Source organism: Moschus berezovskii, chromosome 1 (genome assembly GCF_049115385.1).
Source record: "Moschus berezovskii isolate FMDL1 chromosome 1, NW_MosBer_1.0, whole genome shotgun sequence".
Classification (NCBI taxonomy): Eukaryota; Metazoa; Chordata; class Mammalia; order Artiodactyla; family Moschidae; genus Moschus; species Moschus berezovskii.
Window position 1 is genome coordinate 12,465,955 of NC_142460.1, and position 26,387 is coordinate 12,492,341.

General features: G+C 37.4%; 1 protein-coding gene across 17 annotated transcripts in view; it reads right to left on the reverse strand.

Moving 5' to 3' along the window:
• The window catches only part of TBC1D5 (TBC1 domain family member 5), a 623,629-nt gene that overhangs the window by 314,028 nt on the left and 283,214 nt on the right, over positions 1-26,387 (reverse strand). For all 17 annotated transcript variants that reach the window (XM_088835359.1, XM_088835371.1, XM_055416924.2 and 14 more), the window contains one exon: positions 8,283-8,349. In XM_088835359.1, the coding sequence (XP_088691485.1) occupies positions 8,283-8,349 (67 nt within the window). The remainder of the gene's footprint in view (positions 1-8,282; positions 8,350-26,387) is intronic.

Genomic DNA, 26,387 nt, shown 5'->3' on the forward strand with positions numbered 1-26,387 from the left:
TATATTTTTTTTTACTATATAGAACTATATATAATTTTAAAATTTTCTGAAATGAAGGCCAACTTTTTTAGGTGAAAAACTTGATCAAAACAGAAAGGAAATTTTAGAAAAGAGAAACAAAAGAAAGAAACTGGCATGGTCACTCACCATGTGTCAGGCGATGGGCCCAGCCGCACACAGCTCTCTGACAGAGGAGGTGCTAACACTCAGCTTCACAGATGAAGTAACCAGGAAGCAGGGAGCTTGTCAGGAGGTGCTGGAGCTGAGATGCAAACTTTAGTCTGTCTTATTTCTACCTGTGTGCTTTTTCCAACTTGTTTCCCTGAATTATGCATTTTTCTTAAGAACTTGAAGAGTCAGTGTCATACGATCATATAGATTCTCAACAAAAGACAGGTATAACGTCAAAGTGAGGAAAGCAGTGTTCTAAGAGTCAGGAAAGAAATCCTCAGTCCAGACCCTCTTATCTATTTATTAACCTACGTCCTGGAAAAATAAATAAAATGGAAAGGCCTTAGGAACTTAAGATGAGTGAGTGAAGGAGGGGACAGGAGTTCAGTTTGGTCTCCTCTTTAGTATAATGCTATGGATGGCATGTGACCCCCGCAAATTCATACTTTGAATTCTGATGCCAATCGTGATGGTGTTCGGGGGTGGGATCTTTGGGAGGTGACTGTCATCAGGGCTAAGTGATGGGATTAGTGCCCTTCACAAAAGAGGCTCTCAGGGAACTTTCTTGACGCTACAGCCATGGGAGAACACAGTGAAAAGATTTCATCTATGAACCAGAAGTGGGCTCCATCAAACACCACATCTACCAGCATCTTCATCTTGAACTTTCCGGCCTCTAAACTGTGATAAAACAAATTTCTATTGTTTATAAGCTACCCAGTCTCTGGTATTTTAACAGCCCAAACTAATAGAGTATAACTTTCACAATTATGTTTCTGAACAAACATATTACAATATGTTTCTGTAATTCTATATTACTAAAAATAACAGATTAACAAATTCATATCATTCCAAGAGTATAACCATAACCCAGACTTCTAATTTTAAATCCAAAGCATGTTTTTGCCCTATTATTTCTAAGATTTTGAGTCACTGCTTCACTTCCATTTCAAGAGAAATATGACCTCTTACATACTATGGGGGAGAGACACTACAGCAAAAATGAATGTAAGTGACGCAAGTATACTTCCTGCATCCGTTCAAACCATTAATCACACGCAATAGGACATACAAATGTCTCTGCAATAAAACCTGAAGTCTAATTTTTAAAATTTCCTCAATGACTAAAGAAAGTTCAAATTAATGTTTTCTTTACTTACTCAGAAAAAGACAACTTTTAAATTCAAAACACTGAATCAAAACTGTGATTTAAAAAAAAAAAACTTTTAACCAACTTAAACAAATTAAAAAAAAACAAAACTATTAACCAACTTAAAGTTTTAACTTTGGACTCGAGGAGCTATAGAAAATACCATATTGAGAAAGGGAGGCAACCTTGGAAGCTCTGGTCAATATCAAATAATACACCAGTACTTCAACACAAGAGAAGACTCTACACGTGATGGTCAACACCGAAATCAGATTGATTATATTCTTTGCAGCCAAAGATGAAGAAGCTGTATACAGTTAGCAAAAACAAGACCAGGAGCTGACTGTGGCTCAGATCATGAACTCCTTTTTGCCAAATTCAGGCTTAAATTGAAGAAAGTAGGGAAAACCACTAGACCATTCAGGTATGACCTAAATCAAATCCCTTATGATTATACAGTAGAAGTGAGGAATAGATTTAAGGGACTAGATCTGATAGATAGAGTGCCTGATGAACTCTGGATGGAGGTTCATGACGTTGTACAGGAGACAGGGACCAAGACCATCCCCATGGAAAAGAAATGCAAAAAAGCAAAATGGCTGTCTGAGGAGGCCTTACAAATAGCTGTGAAAAGAAGAGAAGCGAAAAGCAAAGGACAAAAGGAAAGATATAAGCATCTGAATGCAGAGTTCCAAAGAATAGCAAGGAGAGATAAGAAAGCCTTCCTCAGTGATCAATGCAAAGAAATAGAGGAAAACAACAGAATAGGAAAAACAAGAGATCTCTTCAAGAAAATTAGAGATTCCAAGGGAACATTTCATGCAAAGATGGGCTCGATAAAGGACAGAAATGGTATGGACCTAACAGAAGCAGAAGATATTAAGAAGAGGTGGCAAGAATACACAGAAGAACTGTACAAAAAAGATCTTCACGAGCAAGATAGTCACGATAACGTGATCACTGACCTAGAGCCAGACATCTTGGAATGTGAGGTCAAGTGGGCCTTAGAAAGCATCACTAGGAACAAAGCTAGTGGTGGTGATGGAATTCCAGTTGAGCTATTTCAAATCTTGAAAGATGATGCTGTGAAAGTGCTGCACTCAATATGCCAGCAAATTTGGAAAACTCAGCAGTGGCCACAGGACTGGAAAAGGTCAGTCTTCATTCCAATCCCAAAGAAAGGCAATGCCAAAGAATGTTCAAACTACTGCACAATTGCACTCATCTCCCACGCTAGTAAAGTCATGCTCAAAATTCTCCAAGCCAGGCTTCAGCAATATGTGAACCGTGACCTCCCAGATGTTCAAGCAGGTTTTAGAAAAGGCAGAGGCACCAGAGATCAAATTGCCAACATCCACTGGATCATGGAGAAAGCAAGAGAGTTTCAGAAAAACATCTATTTCTGCTTCATTGACTACGCCAAAGCCTTTGACTGTGTGGATCACAATAAACTGTGGAACATTCTGAAAGAGATGGGAATCCCAGACCACCTGACCTGCCTCTTGAGAAACCTGTATGCAGGTCAGGAAGCAACAGTCAGAACTGGACATGGAACAACAGACTGGTTCCAAACAGGAAAAGGAGTGCGTCAAGGCTGTATATTGTCACCCTGCTTATTTAACTTACATGCAGAGTACATCATGAGGAACGCTGGGCTGGAAGAAGCACAAGCTGGAATCAAGATTGCTGGGAGAAATATCAATAACCTCAGATATGCAGATGACACCACCCTTATGGCAGAAAGTGAAGAGGAACTCAAAAGCCTCTCGATGAAAGTGAAAGAGGAGAGTGAAAAGGTTGGCTTGAAGCTCAACATTCAGAAAATAAAGATCATGGCATCTGGTCCCATCACTTCATGGCAAATAGATGGAAAAACAGTGGAAACAGTGTCAGACTTTATTTTTTGGGGCTCCAAAATCACTGCAGACGCTGATTGCAGCCATGAAATTAAAAGACGTTTACTCCTTGGAAGGAAAGTTATGACCAACCTTGATAATATATTAAAAAGCAGAGACATTACTTTGCCAACAACGGTCCATCTAGTCAAAGCTATGGTCTTTCCCGTGGTCATGTATGGATGTGAGAGTTGGACTGTGAAGAAAGCTGATCGCTGAAGAATTGATGTTTTTGAACTGTGGTGTTGGAGAAGACTCTTGAGAGTCCCTTGTACCACAAGGAGACCCAACCAGTCCATTGTAAGGGAGATCGATCCTGGGTGTTCATTGGAAGGACTGATGCTAAAGCTGAAACTGCAATACTTTGGCCACCTCATGAGACGAGTTGACTTACTGGAAAAGACTCTGATGCTGGGAAAGGTTGGGGGCGGGAGGAGAAGGGGACAACCGAGAATGAGATGGCTGGATGGTATCACCGACTCTGTGGACATGAGTTTGAGTGAATTCAGGGAGTTGGTGATGGACAGGGAGGCCTGGCGTGCTGTGATTCATGGGGTAGCGGAGAGTCGGACACGACTGAGCGACTGAACTGAACTGAACTTCAGCACCAAGTGGCTGTTCCTTTTCCTTCCTTAAAAAGAAAATAAAATATATAAAGAGGAAAATTTTCCCTTATTTAACAAAAGTCCTTTTGAAATATGAAACTCAATCTTTCTTTAGAGGGAAAAAACTACGGAAGCCAAAAAATCTGAATATTTCTTAATTAAAAAAACAAATAATGTGTAGTTTGTATGTATTCAAAGAGTATAAAATTTTTCAAGGCTCAAGTCACTGCATCATGCCAGCTGTAGGATCTGCTAATTCAAAATACATAAGTATTTTGCAGTCCCTTTTTGCATCCAATTACCTGCTTTTTAATTAAACATCAAAGCTTCTGAGTAAATTATTATAATTTTCATTGATTGCCTATAACTGAACAATCACTGGTCATTATTATTTTGAACTGTCTCTCAGAGTCAACATTCTTTTTAAGTATTATTTGAAAAGTATCCAATTGTCAAAATCCAGAAGATGATACATTTTTTCTAATGGTGCAGCTTGGGAAAATACACTCAGAAGTAGTACCATGTGAAATTAAATTGTAAAAATAATTAGGGTCAGCTAGATGATCTACCACTGAATACAAAGAATTTAAAAAATCAGAATTAAATAGACAAACTTATTTTAAAATAATCTACAATAATTTATATTCCATTTTATGCCATTTATACAATGCCAAGATGTTGTCTGAAATGTAAGCAATATTTTGAGTTTCCCAGACAATGCCAATAACTGGTCTGAGTTTTCTCTAAACTGACTCTTAAAGCAACAAATTTTCACATGAATCTGTGGCCACATAAACACAACCTAAATCTTATAAAAAATGAGGAAAAAATGAAGTTACTTTTATACTGGTACTTATAATACTATAAAGAGCATTACATTGACTCAAAACCATATACACTTTCAATGAACTTTTACAGGATATCATAATTTGATCAATAAAGATATTTAGAAACATACGGTAAAAAAGGGAAAACTTAAAAATGTTCACCTTCAATTTATTTCATAGGTCACTGTTATACCATCTAATAAGATAATTAAAAACATGCAAGCAGCTGGTACTACAGCTAAACAGATTAATGTAATAGTCTGCAGTCATATGCGCTGGCAAGGGGCTCGCCTCTTTGGAGAGGAGAAGGTCAGCTGCCCTTGGGAAGAGGAAGGGGGTGCAGGAGAACGCCCCCGCCATGTGGCCCCACGCTACAGCCACTGAGGTGAACGCAAACCACTTCTCTGCTTTCACACTGAGCAAGGGTCTCTCAGTTTTAATGGTGAAATAGGAAACAGAGAAAGCTTATTTAATCTAACAGAAGACGTTAACGCCGGTCTTTAAATAGCACAGGGTACACTGCATAAACCAGTAATATCTTCTCGATTCTTCTAATCTTTCCATTTTACCACATCATTTACAGACTAGTTGGGATATAAACAAATTTTAACAGAAACTTCCAAAGCAAAGATTTAGTCTATTACCCAGGCACCATAAAGTCATCCTACTGGTGCCTTAGGAGTTAAATGCAGCCGTATGCTATCTGAATCAATGAGGCAAAACCACTAGAGACAAAAATCCACAATGAAACCTCAGAGCCTCTGAAAACAAACCTGTGAGCATTAGGCGCATAGGGCTGTAGTCAGGGCCCACTGATCGCAAATTTCACATTTGTCAAAATTCCAAACACCTACCCCTGAACTTAGATATTCGTAATGAAACATCTTCCTTTCATCTGCACTATGTGCGCAAGCTTGTCACACGAAGCCAACCTGGAATACGCATCCGAGACAGACAACTGAGCCCTGGGTTTAGCTTGCTCTCAGCCCCTTTCTGGGCTTTCCAGGTGGCACTAGTGGTAAAGAGCCCACCTCCCAATACTGGGCAGGAAAGAGGCACGGTTCGATCCCTGGGTTGTGAAGGTCCCCTGTAGGAGAGCGTGGCAACCCACTCCAGTACTCCTGTCTGGGAAATCCCATGGACAGAGGAGCCTGGCAGGCTGCAGTCCGTGGGCTTGTAAAGAGTCGGACACGACTAAAGTGAGTTAGCATGCAGCACACAGCAGCCTCCTTTCCGCTAAAATCTTAACAGTTACTTTCCTGTAGGACATACTGTTTTTAAACCTCCCTTTTGGTGACTCTGTTCTAGCACACTGTAACGCTCTTCTACAATTCAAGAAGATGAACAATGATGATGAGGAGGAGGACGCGGACTGGGAGATAAAAGCAGTTAGTGCTGACTCAGCGTTCGGCACAGAGGACTAACCCACTAACTCCTTGTAACACATGTATTTTACTATTCCCACATGCAAGGCGAGGAAACTAACACTAGTCCACAGTTTCCATGTGGAGTCAGAATATGAACCAACATACTACGCTGTGATAATATTAACAAACAGAAAACAAAACCACCACAACAAAGAAAGAGGCTCTGGCCTCTTACAGCGGACAATCTAAGACCGCAAGAATACAAATAAACAACAGAGAGAGTCCAGACTCAGGCGACCAGGACTGAATTCAAACGCTATACAACCTTACCATGTGCCATGAAGGGGCACACACTGGAAGGTTAAGTGCGCACTAGGGCAGCAAGGCTGCTAGTTCACCTGAACTAAGCATAGTAAATGGACAATAGTAATCCACAGCTGTGCATTCAGACTTCCCAAAGGGTTTATCTTATGTGATTCTATCTCAACCTTTAAAACAGTTGTGAGAAAGAAGCCGATCAGACATTACAACGTCCATTCTACAGACAGCAAATTAAAGCTAATTATTATCCCAGACACAAGCATATACAGCTTGAGTATCCTGGTACTAGGCTGACAGATTATCTGCGAAGAAAGGTCAGGATTTCTGAGATGGTCTAAATACAAAGGTAGATGTGTTAGGCTAAAGGATATTTGCGGGTTAAAGTATTCACATTTTTCTAATAACCTGTTTCTACTTGCTTTAAAGAGCTCTGATAGTAATGGAAAAATAATTTTCATTTTTGAACTTTACTGACAATTCTGTTGCCACTGTAGTGTGATTCTGCAACAATTCCTAGGTTTTATCAGTTAACCTGATATGAAAATAGACCCTAGAGCTGTGTTTCTATGAATTCTGCCATTTAACCCAAGTGTCAAATTCACAAGTAAGCTCATTATATTATAAGAGCTATTGCCTACTCAGTAGAAAAATATTCATTTCACATCTTAAATACTATAATACTATTTAATAACAGCACTGGCCTGCCAACTATTAAAAGCTCATTTTATATACTGTACTACCTGAGCTTTTTATCTTGCCTTTTTAATTACAACAATAAATTAATATGCTAACATTACAACACTGACAGGCATTGATTAAAACTATATTAGTTAACAACATTAGTATTTATTGTGCAAAGTTGCATTAGGAGTTCATTTTCAAAGTACAATTATCATTCAATAATACTAAGGTACTTTAATCTTCAAACTACTCAAGAACAAAATAAACTATAAGATAACACTGTGCCTTCATATTAACACATTTCTCTTAACTTTATGTCCATTAGTTACTATAATTAGCTAAACTACAAAAGTAGCTGTGAAATTCAACAATAAAGCTGATATATACATATGGATTTTCCATCCTTTGAAATACATCTTTATTTTCCTTTTGTCTTGGGTTTTTTTAAACAGTATTTATATCTAAAATGATACTTCCACCATAGATTTCACATGTATTATCATCTTAGCATTCCTCAGTTACATGCCAAATGAGTATTTATTTAAGTATCTTTTATAGGGAGTTCCCCTGGTGGTCTAGTGGTTAGGATTCTGCCCTTTCAAACTGCTGGGGCCCAGGTTCAATCCCTGCTTGGAGAACTGAGATCCCACAAGTCACACAGTGCAGCCAATAAATAAAGAAGTAAATATCTTTTATATTCGTCTACTTTTTAGGTGTGATCAACATGTTTGGATAGAAGATTCTACCTATGATTTAATACGTCAATTCCAAGCTTTCTATTACACTTCAGCACTCAAAGAAGGGACTGGGTAACTCCAATATTTATAAGGTATTTTGTTAAAGGAGCCAAACAGGACATTAACAATAGCACTTAATGCAACTGCGGATCACATTTTATATACTCGGTATCAGCAGGAAACTTAAACAAAGGAAGCCTTCGGTACTGTAACAGATATACTGGAAAAACAAAAGCAAAATGGACCATAACGAAGTTTAATACGTGTATACATGGGCATTCATTCTAATCATCGTACTCTAGGGTAACAACAGATATTTACAATAACTCCACCTAGCTGATAAGTCTGCAGGACAATCTTATACCACAGCATTCTTTGTATTTGCCACATTGTTAAAGCATAGGTTACAGTTCCTTACTATTCTAAGATTAGCAGCCTCTAAGATTAGGTATTTTGTTTTAGGTTCCTTGTTATCTTAAGATTAGGTATTTTATTATCTTATTTTATAGCTATGTATTCATCACCTACCTATAGGAATTAAAAGTCCCATCAGAGTCTAAAGAACTTGTTCTTTTTCCATTTTGATTTGAATTTCCTGGAAAAAAGAAAAGAAAAACACTGAAATAATGGAGATTATAAAACTGAACATTTCAGTTGAAAAGCTGCTGTGTGACAGCTCCACGCAGTATACTGAGTCAGAAAACATATTCCCTTATCTCTCCCCCAAATAGCTTTTGTAATCAGAGCCCTTTAGACCAAAAATCCATTTTGACACTAAAATATAGAGTAAGACCACCACTCGTAACTTGGATAGGAATATTACAAATTAACTACGAATAGGAGCACATGAAGTATAACACAGACATTTTCTTCCTATGAATCATAATACCGAACCTTGCAAACCATTTATTCATACACTAATGCTTATGAACAAAAGGCAACTGTTTATGAAGGTGTCCTGTCCAGTGGAAGCTCTGAAGGGAACAAGCATTCGGCAGACCTGGACCCCTCCCCCGGCCCCTCCTCTGCTACCCTCCAGGAATCGGGTCTGCAGAGAGCAGAGAGGTGAAGGGTGGAGACTGAAAATGCATTCTAAGAGCTTCTACTGCACCTCAGCAGTCGTCCCCAAACTTCATGTGTTAACTGGGCAAAAGCTCACCTGTTTAAAAAATCAGCATCTAAAGGTATTTCTGCCTCATGTAAAACATCAAACTTGTAGGGAGAAAATCTTGTCCATACAAGCATATTCATAAAATCAGATTAGAACAAATTTATACCTATCATTTTAAAGATCACAGAATAAATTTGCTAAGTAAGTTTAAAAAACTGCTACAATATAAAATATATATTATCGAAAGAAATTTAATTTTAGCTTAAAATTTTAAATATATACTTAAAAGTATAGTTTTTATGAAAGCACAGATACTACTGTTAAATATATCACTTATTCTTAGAAACAAATAGATCAGAATCTGATTACATTTTAGACTAAATTTTATAATGTAAATTTCAAATATCAGGTTATATTCACTTTTAAGATATTTAAATGATTTATCATTTAAATTTATTTATAATTTAATCATTTATCCAACTTTTATTTATACTTTTAATCGACTTGAACATTCTAAAGTATCACTGAACATCACAGTAGTCCTGGTTAGGTCAAATAGTAATCACAGAGCTTTCCATTTAGAAATGAGATTATTTTAAATAACTGAATACAGCACTGAAGGTACCCTTACTACTATGATTATGCTGCTCATTAATGGTTTTTGAAAGCTAAAATGCAATTTTAATGATATCTGCCTATTTTTCTTTGCATGTTTTATAGTTGACAGATAAGTTAAAAATGTTGGTTCTCTTCAAAATCTTTGCTGTTGCACCTAAATTATTTAAAAGAATGAAAGTGGTCTGAGGTCAATTACTGAACTTTTAAGTCTACATTTTTTTCGAAATACACTTTCAGGCTTTTCTTTTTCATTAAACAAAAACCTTAAAAATGATTACAGCATTTGAAATGTTGCCAAATTTTATAAAAGAAAATAATCCAAAACACTTAAATGTTTAAGATCAATCTAGTTGAGTATATTTTGTTAATTCTTTGAAAACATGGGTACCATAAGATGACTCACAACATAATTCATTTGCTTTTCAAAAAAAATTAATAGCCTTATCATAAATAAACTAAAAAGATTTAAGGAAAATTAGTCTCCCTCTGTCTTGTTAAGTGAAAATTTCCTACAACACATGTTATTAACAGCTTGCAGACATTTCCTGTGAAACGTTCCACAATCAGTATAGAATAAGTACCATATCATACATTTAGAATGTGAGTTTTCTTCTTAAAAGATTATGATTACTTAAATACATAAGGTCTCACCAATGGCATATTCTTGCCCTCTGCTTATATTGTCACAATAAATATAAAATACTTCAAATAATTAAGAGATTTTCAGTCTTGTAAACACCAAAGTTTTGTCATCAAAATATATCACAAAGGTTTTCTTCATTTTATACCTGTTTGGAAATGAATATATCACATTAAATGTAACCTTCAAAGGATGGTAATAAGGAAAAAAAGCAGTTTTTCTTTCTCAAAAACATACCAAATAAGGAGTACAATTGTTTCTCTAAACAATATTAGAGAAAAGATTTCAGAGTTTGCTACATGGGGAAAATGTAATAAAGTTTTGAAGTGGGAAAAACTGCTTTGTTCCTTTAATTCTCTAGCTGAAATTAATTATAGCAAATGTTTATGAAAACATCTGTTCCTTACAGTTATAAATTCTTAATTTTAGTATGGACCACTCTAGATTTTATTTTGGAAAGAAACTGACAATCGAAAGGCTTACAGAAGAACAGGCAGGATTTACAATCCTGGAAAATCACATATACAGTGTGCTATGTTCAGTGCACATTTTCATTTGTGTGAAACACTTGGAGGAGCTTAAAACTGGTTGTAACTAGGAGAAATCAAAAGATGAACAGAAAAGTTCAGATTTCATTTAAGCTGTTATACAGTAAAAACATATTGTGTCACAAGAAAAAAACAACCTAAGAATTAAAAACAAATGCTACTTTACTGTCAACATAGTTTGGAGGTAAGTACAGTAAATTAAGTATTAATTTTATCAGAAACTTTAATAAATCTAATGTCATTACAACCACGGGAAGGTAAATGTAGTGTTCCTCAAAAGTAACAATAGAGGGTGCAAGAGAGTTTAATATGATGTTCTTCCTTGCTTCTCTGCTTCTTGAACTAAGTTGTCAGGTGGCTGTAATTGTAACAAAGACACATGGTTGTTTTCAGATCTTCCCTTCTCTCCTTCCCACCTTCCGTCTCTCTCTCACAGACACACACCTGCACGTGCACGAAAACGCATTAAAGTACTCTCACACAAATACCTTTCAACGATCTAACAGAACAAATGTGTTTTAAAATGTGAGATCCTTTCACTTGCTTGAAAAGTAATTTTAAACAACAGAGTAAACTTTAAAAATACAATTGTTATTTTAAGGTGTTTTCAATATTTAATGTAAACTAACCAAAAATTAACTTTATATATTTACTGAGTAAATTTTAAATATATATACAAATTATATAAAATAAATAACATATAAAGTTTGTGTGCTGCTCTCTCTATATATATTCATAAGACTGTACAATGTATATATTTATAGGAACAGTTCATCAATTACCTGTGACCATTACAGTTTGAAATTTACATAACACATTCATTTCTCATTAATTGGTAAGAAACTTTGTAAAATGAGTTCACAACATTTATAATTAAACAAAGTTGCCTGATTTGAAAAAAAAATGCTCATAGCTATATTGTTTTTAATGAGGATACAGAGTATATAGTATTTTCTGTTTGTAATTCTTTAACATATATGTATCTAACTTGTTAAAACCATAATATGTATAATGATTATTTAAATTTCAAAAATAGAATAAATTAAATTTGGACTCCTTTTTAGCTTTTATTGCAGTCAGGTTGAGCTAAGAGCATTTACAGTATCTGTGCAGTGCTGAAATCATGCTCAGTGAAGGTTTACAATAGATTTCAATAGAGCTTTTAACACATAAACATCTGCTTTGTAAGGGAGGACCAAGACTTTAAACTTGGTTAGATTAAAAGCAAGCAGAAAAATGCTATAAACGAGCACATCCACTCAACTGTGCCTTCAGCTTATACATAAAAAAAAATCAAAATTTAGGGTATCATATCACACTAGGTATGAATGCTAAAAAGTACTACATAATTTAAAAAAGGCTGACTTCTGAATTGTTAGAGAAATGTCATCAAGTGTGTGTGATAAATTATTAATAGTAATGGGAAAATATTTGGTTAAACTAAGTTGAAAACAAAGCTATGGGTAGCCACATTTTTAGTTATGATGGATAATATGGCATAAATGAATAGTGTAAACACCTAAAACTGTGTGAGTTTTTTAAATGAATGAGGATAACTACTGAAATGTTCTACTTAAACTTAAAATCCCATTCAAAGTGAATGATACCAAAAAAAATCTATAAATTAAGTATATGCATGTGTTGACATACAGTTAAGGCAAAGGATAATAACAGTATTGTCTATGGAAACAGTAGCCACAAAGACTATTACGTTATTTTAAGAATCAGGTAAATAATATGCTAAGTCAATTATTTATGCTGAAAATCTAGGACCACACATTTAGGTTTAAGAGCTGGTGCTCAAACAAATGTAGGAAATTTGTTTATTTAATACTTATTCATTTTCTCTATTGTTAATCTGTCTAAATTCTAATGATTTAATAGGCATATTTAGTTCTCTACATAATATTTTCAGATTATTAAATTAGATAATGAAACTCGGATGTAAAAAAATGCACAGCAACTATTTGAAATAAATAACACTAAGTGGACAATTTTAATTTAAGAAGATAATAATTTTGTTATTCCTGTTAAATATTAAACAGAATTTTTTTTTAAAAGAAAGGAAAATGACATCAGCAGAGTAGCAGAATATACAACTCTAAATTCTCATCTTCCAACAGAAATACCAGAAAACAAGAACTGTCAGAACAAAGTTTGTACTGACTTTGGAAATAGCTGAAGATCAATCAGAACCAAATGAACAAGAAGTCAAGAAAAAGGCAACCTGACAGCTTTGTGGGGTTTTGTTCTGCCCTTATCCGAGATCAGCAGCAGTTGTGGACATGAAAGCTAGTTCCCAGTGTGGGCAAACTGCACCTGGTCCCAGGGGGAGCAGAAAAGACCATATCTGTAGAACACCACGTAAATCAGTGCTGATGTGTTCGGAACTGCCTGAAGAGCTGACTGAAGATGTTTATCTCCGCTTTCATCCAACTGATAAACAAGAAAAAAAAAAAAAAAAGGCAGGTTTTGTTTGCTCTTGAACACACTGCAAGTCAAATTAAGAGCCAGCAGACACCTGGGGCAAAAGAGTACAATCAAATCATAAAACAGACCACCCAGGACCTGGGAAGAAAATTAGCAAGTTTCTTTGAGAAATTAGGACATTCAAAAGAACCTGTGCATATAGGGTAGTATAGAAGGCTACACACATGCTCAGGGCAAGATGCATGATGATACAGAAACTGAGAAAACTGTAAGTTTCCACATGAAGCTAGCCACTAGGAGGAGTGCAAGCCTGCCTAAATGATGGACTGTTGTAGCAGAAACAGTCTGCAAAGGCAAGGAGAGGTTTGGGGTTCTGTTGTTCTTTTTTTAGCTCCTGGCATTCAAAAAATTTCTGTGAAAATCCTCACGAAACACAACCTAAGACGTCAATGTCAAAGAATAAGACTTTGCAAAAGTAAAAATGTTCCAGGAGAGAGAGTAAATAAATGGACTAAGGTAATATTCAAGAACATGGAAAACAGCAAACCCAGGAGACAGAGAGAATCTGATTTCTGGAGAACCTGATTTTTGAATAAAAATGTACAAATATCACATTGTCAACAACAACAAAATCATGAAGCATACAAAGGAATAAGAAATACGGCTCACCTAAGGAATGAAAATAAATGGATGGAAACTATCCCGGAGAAATTACTGGATTTACTAGACAAAGATTTTGAAACAACTGTCTTAAAGATGTCCAAAGAGCAAAAAAAAAGACCAAATAAAAGGGGGAAAAATGTAGCAAATCAACAAAATGATATCAACAGAGAGGTAGAAAGTATAAAAGGAAATATAATTTATGAAGCTGAAAAACACAATAATTCAATTGAAAAATTCACTAGAGGGGCTCAACCACAGGTGTGAGCAGGCAGAAGACAGAAATAACAAATCTGAACAAAGACAATTGAAATTAGGGAGTCTGAGGAGTGAAGAAAGGTGACCACACCCCAGGAGATGTGTGTAACAGCATCAAGCAGAGCCCCTCGCGGACGTGACAGAGAGAGACAGGCAGGAAGAACACCCGAGGAGACACGTGAAAAACCTTCCAAATCAGATGGAGAGCAGAGACCTACACAGCCCAGAGACTCAGTTTAAATGCAGGCAGGGTTCACTCAGAGACCCACATCAAGACACATTATAGGCAAACCATTCTAAGACAAAACAAGCAGAGATTCCTGAAGGAAGAAACAGAGAAGTACTTTGTCACAACAGAGAATCCTCAGTAAGATTAATAGTTAATTTCTCACCAGAAAACATGCAGGCCAAAAGAATGGGATGATCTATATAGATTTTAAATTGCTTTTTAAAAAATGGTTATCAATCAAGAATTTTGTACCTACCAAAATACTCATTTGAAAATGAAGGAGAAGACTCTAAGACATTTCTAGAAACACAAAAGCTGAGACTAGACACACACTAAAAGAAAAGCTAATGGCAAACTTTCAAGCTGAAAGGCAAGAATACCAAAATAACTCAAAGTTGTAACAAAAAATAAAGATCTCTAGTAAAGGTAAATATGTGAGGCAATATAAAGCCAGTATAAAGTATTTAAGATTTGTGATGTCAAACTTGGTTTCCTACAGGATATAAAAAAATAAATGGATAAAAATAATTATAAATTGATACAACTGAGCAACAATGTATAAAAATAATTTATCACACAACATTAAAAGGGAAAAGGTCAGAGCAGTATAGCAGCACATATTTTGTATGCTACAGAGTTATCAATTTGAAGCTGATTTTTAAAAATTTAGGATTTAAGTGTGATCCCTATGACAGTCACAAAGAACGTATATAAAAAATTACACAACAGGAATAAGAAGGGAACAAAAAATGGTCACTACAAAACAAAAACACACAACCAAACACAAGAAAAAGCAGTAGTGGAGGCAATGAGAGGAAATAAGATATAAAACATACAGAAAAATAACAGCAAAATGGCAGAAGTTCTTTTCATCAGCAGTTACCTTAAATGTAAATGGATTAACATTTCATTCAAAAGGCTGAGATTAGAAAAATATGCATTTAGAGAATCCACAATTAACTATATGTTGTCTACAAGAGACTCATTTTAGAACCAAAGTAAAAGGATAGGAAAGATATTTCATGTAAAAATAACCAAAAGAAAAAAAAAAAGAGAGAGAGAGATACTTGGCTACACTAATATTAGACAAAATAGACTGTTACAACAGACAAGAAAACTGTTAGACAAAGAAGGACATTATACATTGATGAAAGGATCAAACCATGAAGAAGATACAACAATTGCAACATGTATGTACCAAACAACAGAACATGGAAATATATGATGCAGACACTGACAGAACTGAAGGGAGAAACAGTTCTACAACAAAAGTTGACATGACATCTAGACAGGAGATCAAGGAAATATAAGGAAATGCAGGGCTTGAACAAGAGCGCAAATCAAGTAGACCTAACAGACCCGTAAGACACTAGCCAACCACAGAGTACACAATCTTCTCAATGCCCGTGGAGCACTGTACAGGAAGTACCATATGTTAAGACACTAGCCAACCAGAGAACACACAATCTTCTCAATGCCCGTGGAGCACTGTACAGGAAATACCATATGTTAAGACACTAGCCAACCACAGAATACACAATCTTCTCAATGCCCGTGGAACACTGTACAGGAAATACCATATGTTAAGACACTAGCCAACCAGAGAACACACAATCTTCTCAATGCCCATGGAACACTGTACAGGAAATACCATATGTTAAGACACTAGCCAACCAGAGAACACACAATCTTCTCAATGCCCGTGGAGCACTGTACAGGAAATACCATATGTTAAGACACTAGCCAACCAGAGAACACACAATCTTCTCAATGCCCGTGGAGCACTGTACAGGAAGTACCATATGTTAAAACACTAGCCAACTGCAGAACACACAATCTTCTCAATGCCCGTGGAGCACTGTACAGGAAGTACCATATGTTAAGACACTAGCCAACCACAGAGTACACAATCTTCTCAGTGCCCATGGAACACTGTACAGGAAATACCATATGTTAAGACACTAGCCAACCACAGAATACACAATCTTCTCAATGCCCATGGAACACTGTACAGGAAATACCATATGTTAAGCCATAACACAAGTTTCAATACAGTTAAAAAGACTGAATTCATACAAAATATCTTGACTAACTACAAAGGAATAAGGCTAGAAGTCAATTACTGAAAAAACTGGAAAATTCTTAAGTATAATAAAAGCAAATATGAGTGTCTAAAGGTAGAAAGACAAAGAAATAAATATGTAGGTAGGATCTTTATGAACACCGTGGTTGTAAAAATCTTTCTTAAAAAAACTCTGATGATGATCTCTGATTAAACTTTAAAGCAATTTCCAGGGGGAAAAACAATGAATTGGTAAAATCAAACTGCCACATTCAGTTTAATGAAATTGTGAAGAAGAGGTATTAAAACATGGCAGGAAAGACCTGAGTACATACTCCACCATTTATTTTCCCTCTAACTTAACTTCAATATTTCAGTTTCCTCGTCTGCAAAATGAACATGATAACAGTTTACAGCACAAAACATGGTCATGAAAATTAGATGAGTGCAAGGAAAATGCTCAGCACAGCACCAGCACAACCCAGGACCTCAGTGAGCGGCAGCTGTCTTTTTATGGATGCTTTTATCAGTGAATGTGCTCAAAATACTGTGTCCAGTGAAGGAGTAAAAGTAGAAGTCTATTAGTTCTATATAAAGAGAATAAACTTATTCATAATTTAAATAACTGGAAATTATAGCTCTTCTTAGTAATTAAAAAGCATTATTTATGATAAAATTTATAATTAAGAAAAGTTTATTCTATGAATTATACAACATTTGTGATATTCTTTTGTGGTATTCTATTGTGCAACATTTGTGGTATTCTTTTAATATCCTTGCTGATGATAATACCACACATTGAGAGTGGAGAAATAGTAAAATTAAGTAAAATGAGAGTCTTGAAGAGTTGGACACGACTGAGCGACTGAACTGAACTGAACTGAACGCATGAGCTGAATACATATAAATATTTCTTGCTGCTGATAAAATGCAGATGGATAAAGAATTAAACTATGGTCAATCTAGTAATAAACTGAAGCTGCCACATATAGCATAGCGTAGTATACAATATTACTGTTGTCCTGTAGTTGCTAAATTGTGTCTAACTCTTTGTGATCCCATGGACTATACAGCCTACCAGGCTCCTCTGTCCATGGGATTTCCTAGGCAAGAACACTGGAGTGGGTTGCCATTTCCTTCTCCAGGGGATCTTCCTGACACAGGGATCAAACCTGCGGCTCCCACATTGGCAAACAAGTTCTTTAACACTGAGCCACCAAGGAACCCCATACAATACTATACATGTATCAGAATAAAATACGCTTTAAGAAGAATTCATCAGATACTGAGACAGAACTGAAACAAGGCCTAATTCTAAAGATAATCATAAGGATAACTTTTATACAGAATTTAAATTAACATGTAATAACACTCAAATACCCACTCCAGTGTTCTTGCCTGGAGAATCCCAGGGATGGGGGAGCCTGGTGGGCTTCCGTCTATGGGGTCACACAGAGTCGGACACGACTGAAGTGACTCAGTAGCAGCAGCTAGTATCTTTATTTTTTATCATTGTCATTTTCAGGCATATTGTTGTCTTAAAGCTGTTGACTTAAAGCTGCTTGATGTTTCAGAAAAAAACAAAGTAGACCAGTAATCAATAAAGTCAAGAGAATTCCAATGGAAAATTAACCTCTTTGGGTCCTACCATCCACATCTACAGTAAAGAAGGAAAGGACCAGGTCAGACCAAGCTCATGAGCATGCTGATAATCCAAATCCCCTGGGGACAGGTTTTCAGGGTGTGTATCTGTGTGTGTATATGTGGTGTGTCTGTGGGAGAGAAGACTGGAGACATGGACAAGTCTGAGAGACCTGTGAGTGGGATCCAACACCCTTTATTGTCAAGGGTTTCCTAGATTACTATGATGATACAAAAATCTTTCCTAGTAAAAAATAAACTTTTACACTGCTAAAGTAATAATCTCTTACAAAAGGCAGTTTCAGTTCAGTTCAGTTCAGTCGCTCAGTCGTGTCCAACTCTCCGCGACCCCATGAATCACAGCACGCCAGGCCTCCCTGTCCATCACCAACTCCCGGAGTTCACCCAAACTCATGTCCACAGAGTCGGTGATGCCATCCAGCCATCTCCTTCTCGGTCGTCCCCTTCTCCTCCCGCCCCCAACCTTTCCCAGCATCAGAGTCTTTTCCAGTGAGTCAACTCGTCGCATGAGGTGGCCAAAGTATTGCAGTTTCAGCAGTTTAATTTATCTCAAATAGGGACTGCGTCTCATGTATCTTCATTTGCTATCAGCTATCAATAAGGCACAAATTGACCACATTTTCCGGCAATAGCAGAGTGCTGCTTTGAGGTATGCCAATTCTGCACATTACACTGTGTTCTCAGTTCGATGAAGTGATTACCCGGGAGGGTGCACAGTGGAAATGCCCAGCAGAATGCTGCTATTGGCCCACGTGGTCCCCCTGGGGGCCACCTGGGCTTCAAAAGTATGTTCCTACTGAAGAGCTACACAATTAATGCCAGTGCTATGATGCAGACATTACAAAAGGCATTCACAGTAAGCAGAGAAACAACAAAACAGAGTTTAAAAAGAGCTTCCTTTAAAGTAAATGTGTTGACAAAGAATACTTGAAAGTATTTTTCCATGTTTATAATGTGCAAAGACTATCAAGGCCAAGAGATTACTCTACACTTTGCCCTTTGCTACATTTTTCCTTAACAAAAATACAAATAATGACTTACTTTAAATTCTGACCAACACTTTTAGATTTGCTACAAGTCCTAACACAAGTTTTAATAAAATACTTATTTTTAAAAAATAAACAAAAACAGTAGCTTTTCAAAGACAATCTAACTGACACAAAAGGAATTCTAAACCTGAAATCAAATTACCTGTCCAGTGTGTAAATAATACAGCAAAAGTTACTTACACATTATTTGCTAGAGTACATTTGCTATTGAAGTTCTATTTCACTTAAATCTTTATAAATATAAAATATGTATATTGTTAATAACTATAAAATATGCATATTAAACATCCTTCTCTTCAATGTATAAAAAATGAAGTATCTTTTTATATACGACAAACTCCTTTCAGCAATTCTCATTTTCACTACTGATTACAATCAGTGCAAGAACCTTTAAAACTGTTTGACATCAAGTAGACATGACCTCATAAAATGTAAAGACACCATTAACCTCATGTACTTAATATTAAATATCTCCCTTTTTGGTATAAAAAACTAAAGTGGAACCATTTAAAGGATATAAATTACCATCCACAAGCTAGGGTAAACCATTAATATATCTTTTAAATGGCAGCTAACTGAACAAGTTCTTATACCAAAGATCTACTTAAAAAGCATAACGGGCACTTTAACTACAAAGTCCCAAAGCTCAGACAAAGAACCAAGGGTAAACATTCTCAAACCTATCTTTATTTTTTAAAACAATTTACTAAACTAAATCACATTAAATCTAGTAATCTAAATCTTCAAATACTATATCAAAAATTTTCAAGTGTTTACCATTTCCTTCAAAGTAAAAACTTCAAAAATATTTTAACTGACACACGCATGTGTGCTGAGTCGCTTCAGTCGTGTCCTACTCTGGGACACTATGGACTGTGGCCCGCAGGGCTCCTCTATCCGTGGGATTCTCCAGGCAGGAACACTGGGGAGGGTTACTGTGCCCTCCCCCAGGGGACCTTCCTGACCCAGGGATCGAACTCACGTCTCTGACATCTCCCGCACTGGCACCACCAGTGCCACCTGGGAAGGCCAACTGATCCATAAAACTGCTCTATTTCATAAGTTATTTTATCTTAGTATTAAATAATTGTACTAAACTCTCACTTTAAAGAAGAATTCTAAATATTCAAACTGATTTCTGTTTATCATTTTATGATAAAGTCTATTTTTTAGGGGAGATAATTTCTGAACCATACATAATAACTAGGAGTATTTTTTAAATGGTGACTCCTTTAAATTTGCTAGGAAACGTGTAACACACCAAATTCAGCTATGCTTATACAGTATTAAATACATTATTCAAAGCAGTTATTTACTGATCATTTTATCCAACCAAACAGTTATCTAAACAAATGGCAAATGGGCCTAGTCAATACATGTCTTTATGTAGTAATTCAAAATTCTAGCTGTGCACCTGGATCTCAGGGTAGCTCTCCCAATGGAAAAAGTTCTTGCTGTGATCGCTTGTTAAGCTCCTATTGTATTTTAGCACCAGTGATACGGTGGAAAAAAGAAGCTCAAAACCCACTCCTGAGATCTGGGGGCAGCTGACAGATCAGCAGAGACGGACAGTCACAGCAATGTACACTACAACCTCAAAGATGTTACAGAATAAAGTGATACAACCTACTGAACAATGGCGCGTGAGACAGAAACAGTCCCCGACCGAAAGGGGAGGAGCCAGGGAACTCGGGCAGAAGGGGAGGAAGTGGGACTTTAGAGGCACAAGGAGAAAACAGCGTAAAGTTCCAAAACGATAAAAAAGAATATCCACCCCACCTTTGGAAATCATTATTTTAGCTGCTATGTGAAGACTTGGATTAATCTTAAATTAATATCAAACTACTTGGATGCAATCACAAAAATGACAGAATGATCTCTGTTCGATTCCAAGGCAAACCATTCAATATTACAGTAATCCAAGCCTATGTCCCAAACAGTAACGCTGAAGAAGCTGAACGGTTCTATGAAGACCTACAAGATCTTTTAGAACTAACACCCAAAAAAGATGTCCTTTTCATTATAGGGGACTGGAATGCAAAAGTAGGAAGTCAAGAAACACCTGGAGTAACAGACAAGTTTGGCTTTGGAGTACGGAATGAAGCAGGGCAAAGGCTAATAGCGTTTTGCAAAGAGAACGCACTAGTCATAGCAAACACCCTCTTCCAACAACACAAGAAAAGACCACACATGGACATCACCAAATAGTCAACACTGAAGTCAGACTGATTATATTCTTTGCAGCCAAAGATGGAGAAGCTTTATACAGTCAGCAAAAACAAGACAGGGAGCTGACTGTGGCTCAGATCATGAACTCCTATTGCCAAATTCAGACTTAAATTGAAGAAAGTAGGAAACCACTAGACCATTCAGATATGACCTAAATCAAATCCCCTATGATTATACAGTGGAAGTGAGAAATAGATTTAAGGGACTAGATCTGATAGATAGAGTGCCTGATGAACTATGGATGGAAGTTCATGACACTGTACAGGAGACAGGGACCAAGATCATCCCCATGGAAAAGAAAAGCCCAAAAGCAAAATGGCTGTCTGAGGAGGCCTTACAAATAGCTGTGAAAAAAAGAGAAGCGAAAAGCAAAGGAGAAAAGGAAAGATATAAGCATCTGAATGCAGAGTTCCAAAGAAAGGCAAGGAGAGATAAGAAAGCCTTCCTCAGTGATCAATGCAAAGAAATAGAGGAAAACAACAGGACAGGAAAGACAAGAGATCTCTTCAAGAACATTAGAGATACCAAGCGAACATTTCATGCAAAGATGGGCTCGATAAAGGACAGAAATGGTATGGACCTAAACAGAAGCAGAAGATATTAAGAAGAGGTGGCAGGAATACACAGAAGAACTGTACAAAAAAGATCTTCATGACCAAGTTAATCACAATGGTGTGATCACTGACCTAGAGCCAGATTTCTTGGAATGTGAAGTCAAGTGTGCCAGAAAGCATCACTACGAACAAAGCTAGTGGAGGTGATGGAATTCCAATTGAGCTATTTCAAATCCTGAAAGATGATGCTGTGAAAGTGCTGCACTCAATATGCCAGCAAATTTGGAAAACACAGCAGTGGCCACAGGACCAGAAAAGGTCAGCTTTCATTCCAATCCCAAAGAAAAGCAATGCCAAAGAATGCTCAAACTACTGCAGAATTGTGCTCATCTCACACGCTAGTAAAGTCATGCTCAAAATTCTCCAAGCCAGGCTTTCGCAATACGTGAACCGTGAACTTCCAGATGTTCAAGCTGGTTTTAGAAAGGGCAGAAGAACCAGAGATCAAATCGGCAACATCCGTTGGATCATGGAAAAAACAACAGAGTTCCAGAGAAACACCTATTTCTGTATTATTGACTATGCCAAAGTCTTTGTGTGGATCACAATGAACTGTGGAAAATTCTGAAAGAGATGGGAATACCAGACCACCTGACCTGCCTCTTGAGAAACCTATATGTAGGTCAGGAAGCAACAGTTAGAACTGGACATGGAACAACAGACTGGTTCCAAATAGGAAAAGGAGTACGTCAAGGCTGTATCTTGTCACCCTGCTTATTTAACTTATATGCAGAGTACACCATGAGGAACGCTGGGCTGGAAGAAGCACAAGCTGGAATCAAGATTGCCGGGAGAAATATCAATAACCTCAGATATGCAGATGACACCACCCTTATGGCAGAAAGTGAAGAGGAACTCAAAAGTCTCTTGAGGAAAGTGAAAGAGAAGAGTGAAAAAGTTGGCTTAGAGCTCTAAGATCATGGCATCTGGTCCCATTACTTCATGGGAAATAGATGGGGAAACAGTGGAAGCACATTCAGACTTTATTTTTTTGGGCTCTAAAATCACTGCAGATGGTGACTGCAGCCATGAAATTAAGACACTTACCTCCGGGATGGAAAGTTATGACCAACCTAGACAGCATATTGAAAAGCAGAGACATCACTTTGCCAACAAAGGTCCGCCTAGTCAAGGCTATGGTTTTTCCTGTGGTCATGTATGGATGTGAGAGTTGGACTGTGAAGAAAGCTGAGCACCGAGGAATTGATGTTTTGAACTGTGGTGCTGGAGAAGACTCTTGAGAGTCCTTTGGACTGCAAGGAGATCCAACCAGTCCATCCTAAAGGAGATCAGTCCTGGGTGTTCATTGGAAGGACTGATGCTAAAGCCGAAACTCCAATACTTTGGCCACCTCATGCAAAGAGTTGACTCACTGGAAAAGACTGATGCTGGGAGGGATTGGGGACAGGAGGAGAAGGGGACAACAGGATGAGATGGCTGGATGGCATCACCGACACGATGGACATGAGTTTGGGTGAACTCAGGGAGTTGGTGATGGACAGGGAGGCCTGGTGTGCTGTGATTCAAAGGGTCGCAAAGACTTGGACACGACTGAGTGACTGAACTGATCCGATGTGAAGACTAAATAATTGGGAGAGGGGCAAGAAGGAAGCTAAGAGGTCATTTAGGAAACAGATCATAGGATAATCTGAAAAAAGAGAAAGACACCTGTATACTTAATTCTAAGGTAGTCCACATGAAGATCTCAAAACTGAAATCCTGCTGTGATTTATGTCGGAGAGTGTTGAAATCCTTTGAAATAATTTGAAATTTTTCTTTGGTGGAATAATAAATAAATGTGTTCCTAACTTTTTATTTCCATATATAATTATCTTGCTTTGGTTATTAATAAGATTATTTTTATAAGCTACTTTCTACTTCTTCTTCACTGATTACACTAAACCCTTTGAATGTGTGGATCATAACAGGCTATGGGAAATTATTAAAGAGATGAGAATATCAGACCACCTTACCTGCCTCTTGATAAACCTGTACACCAGTCAAGAAGCAAGTTGGAACCAGACATAAACAATGGAATGATTCAAAATTGGGAAAGAAGTCTATAAAGGCTGTGCAATGTCACTGTGCTTCTTTAACTTACACACAGAGTACATCATGAGGAACACTGGGCTGGAGGAAGCACAAGCTGGAATCAAGATTGCTGGGAAAAATATCAATAACCTCAGATATGCAGATGACACCACCCTTATGGTAGAAGGTGAAGAAGAACTAAAGAGCCTCTTGATGAAAGTATAAGAGGAGACTGAAAAAGCTGGCTTAAAGTTCAACAATCAAAAAACTGAGATAACAGTATCCAGTCCCATCACTTCATGTAAATAGATGGGGAAAAATGCAAACAGTGACATACTTTATTTTCTTGGGCTCCAAAATCACTGCACGTGGTAACTACAGTGATGAAATTAAAATACGCTTGCTCTTAGAAAACAAAGCAATGACAAACCTTAACAGCATATTAAAAAGCAGAGACATCACTTTGCTGACAAAGGTCCATCTAGTCAAAGCTGCGGTTTTTCCAGTAGTCATGTACAGATGTCAGAGTTGAATCATAAAGAACAGTGAGTGCCAAAGAACTGATGCTTCTGAACTGTGGTGTTGGGAAAGACTCTAATAGTCCCTTGCACTTCAAGGAAATGAAACCAGTCAATCCTAAAGGTGATCAACCCTGAATACTCACTGGAAGGACTGATGCTGAAGCTGAAGCTCCAATACTTTGGCCACCTGATGCAAAGAACTGACTCATTGGAAAAGACCCTGATGCTGGGAAAGATTGAAGGCGGGAGAGAAGGGGACGAAGAGGATGAGATGGTTGGATGGCATCACCGACTCAATGGACATGACTTTGAGAAAGCTCTGGCAGACAGTGATGGACAGGGAGGCCTGGCGTGCTGCAGTTCATGGAGTCACACAGTAAGACACGACTGAGTGACTGAACAACACTTACATGGTTTGATCCCGAAAACATTCAGTGACATAAGCCGGAAACAATCACATGTAATGACCCTTTTAATTACTAACAATAATCCTCATTCTGATATCTGCTTTCAGTTCAGTTCAGTCGCTCAGTCGTGTCTGACTCTTAGCGACCCCATGAACCACAACACGAAAGGCCTCCCTGTCCATCACCAACTCCCGGAGTTCACTCAAACTCATGTCCATCGAGTCGGTGATGCCATCCAGCCACCTCATTCTCTGTCATCCCCATCTCCTCCTACCCCCAATCGCTCCCAGCATCAGAGTCTTTTCCAGTGAGTCAACCCGTTGCATGAGGTGGCCAAAGTATTGGAGTTTCAGCTTTAGCATAAGTCCTTCCAATGAACACCCAGGATTGATCTCCTCTAGAATGGACTGGTTGGATCTCCTTGCAGTCCAAGGGACTCTCCAAGGAGTCTTCTCCAGCACCACAGTTCAAAAGGATCAATTCTTCGGTGATCAGCTTAAAGATATCTGCTTAGTCTGACATTAATAGCTAGTGTAGCTCTGTGTTTTCAAGGTTTAACTTTCTGCATTCTTTTACTTTCAGTTCATCTCAGTTCAGTCGCTCAGTCATGTCCGACTCTTTGCGACCCCATGAATCACAGCATTCCAGGCCTCCCTGTCCATCACCAACTCCCGGAGTTCACTCAAACTCATGTCCATCGAGTTGGTGATGCCATCCAACAATCTCATCCTCTGTCATCCCCTTCTCATCCCATCTTCAATCTTTCCCAGATTCAGGGTCTTTTCCAATGAGTCAGTTCTTCGCATGAGGTGCCCAAAGAATTGGAGTTTCAGTTTCAGCATCAGTCCTTCCAATGAATATTCAGGACTGATCTCCTTTAGGATGAACTGGTTGGATCTCCTTGCTGTCTTTTACTTTAGATATTCCTATTTCATTTGTATTAGTTTTCTATATTATTTCTACAATAAATTAGCAGAAGTTTAGCGGATTAAAACAACACAAATGCATCATCTTACACTTTTGTAGGTCAGAATTCTAACTTAGGTCCTCATTGGGCTAAAATTAAGGTGTGAGCTGCGCTGTCTACCTTATTGGAAGCTCCTGGGAAAAATATTTCCTTGCTCATTCAGGTGTTCACAGACAATTCAGTTTCTCAACATGTGAATATCTGCAAAGTTCTTCCTGCCATGTAAGTCATCATATTCACAGGTTCTGGGGGATAGGGAATAAAAATATTTGGGTGGAGGCATTATTCAGCCTGCCACATCTCTTCTATTTAAAGTGAGTATCTTGTGGATAGCATATAATTGCTTCTTGCTTTTTAAAACATATTCTGACAATGTCTGCCGTTTAACTGGTGTGTTTACACTATACATATTAATGTGACTACTGATATGGATAAAATAAAATATACCACCCAACTACTGCTTTGTATCCTTTCTTATTCCATCCATCCTTTCTTTTTCTCTCATTTTATACTTTAAGCGGAGGATATGTTATGATTCCATTTGATATCCTCTACTGAATTACTCCTTGGAAGGAAAGTTATGACCAACCTTGACAG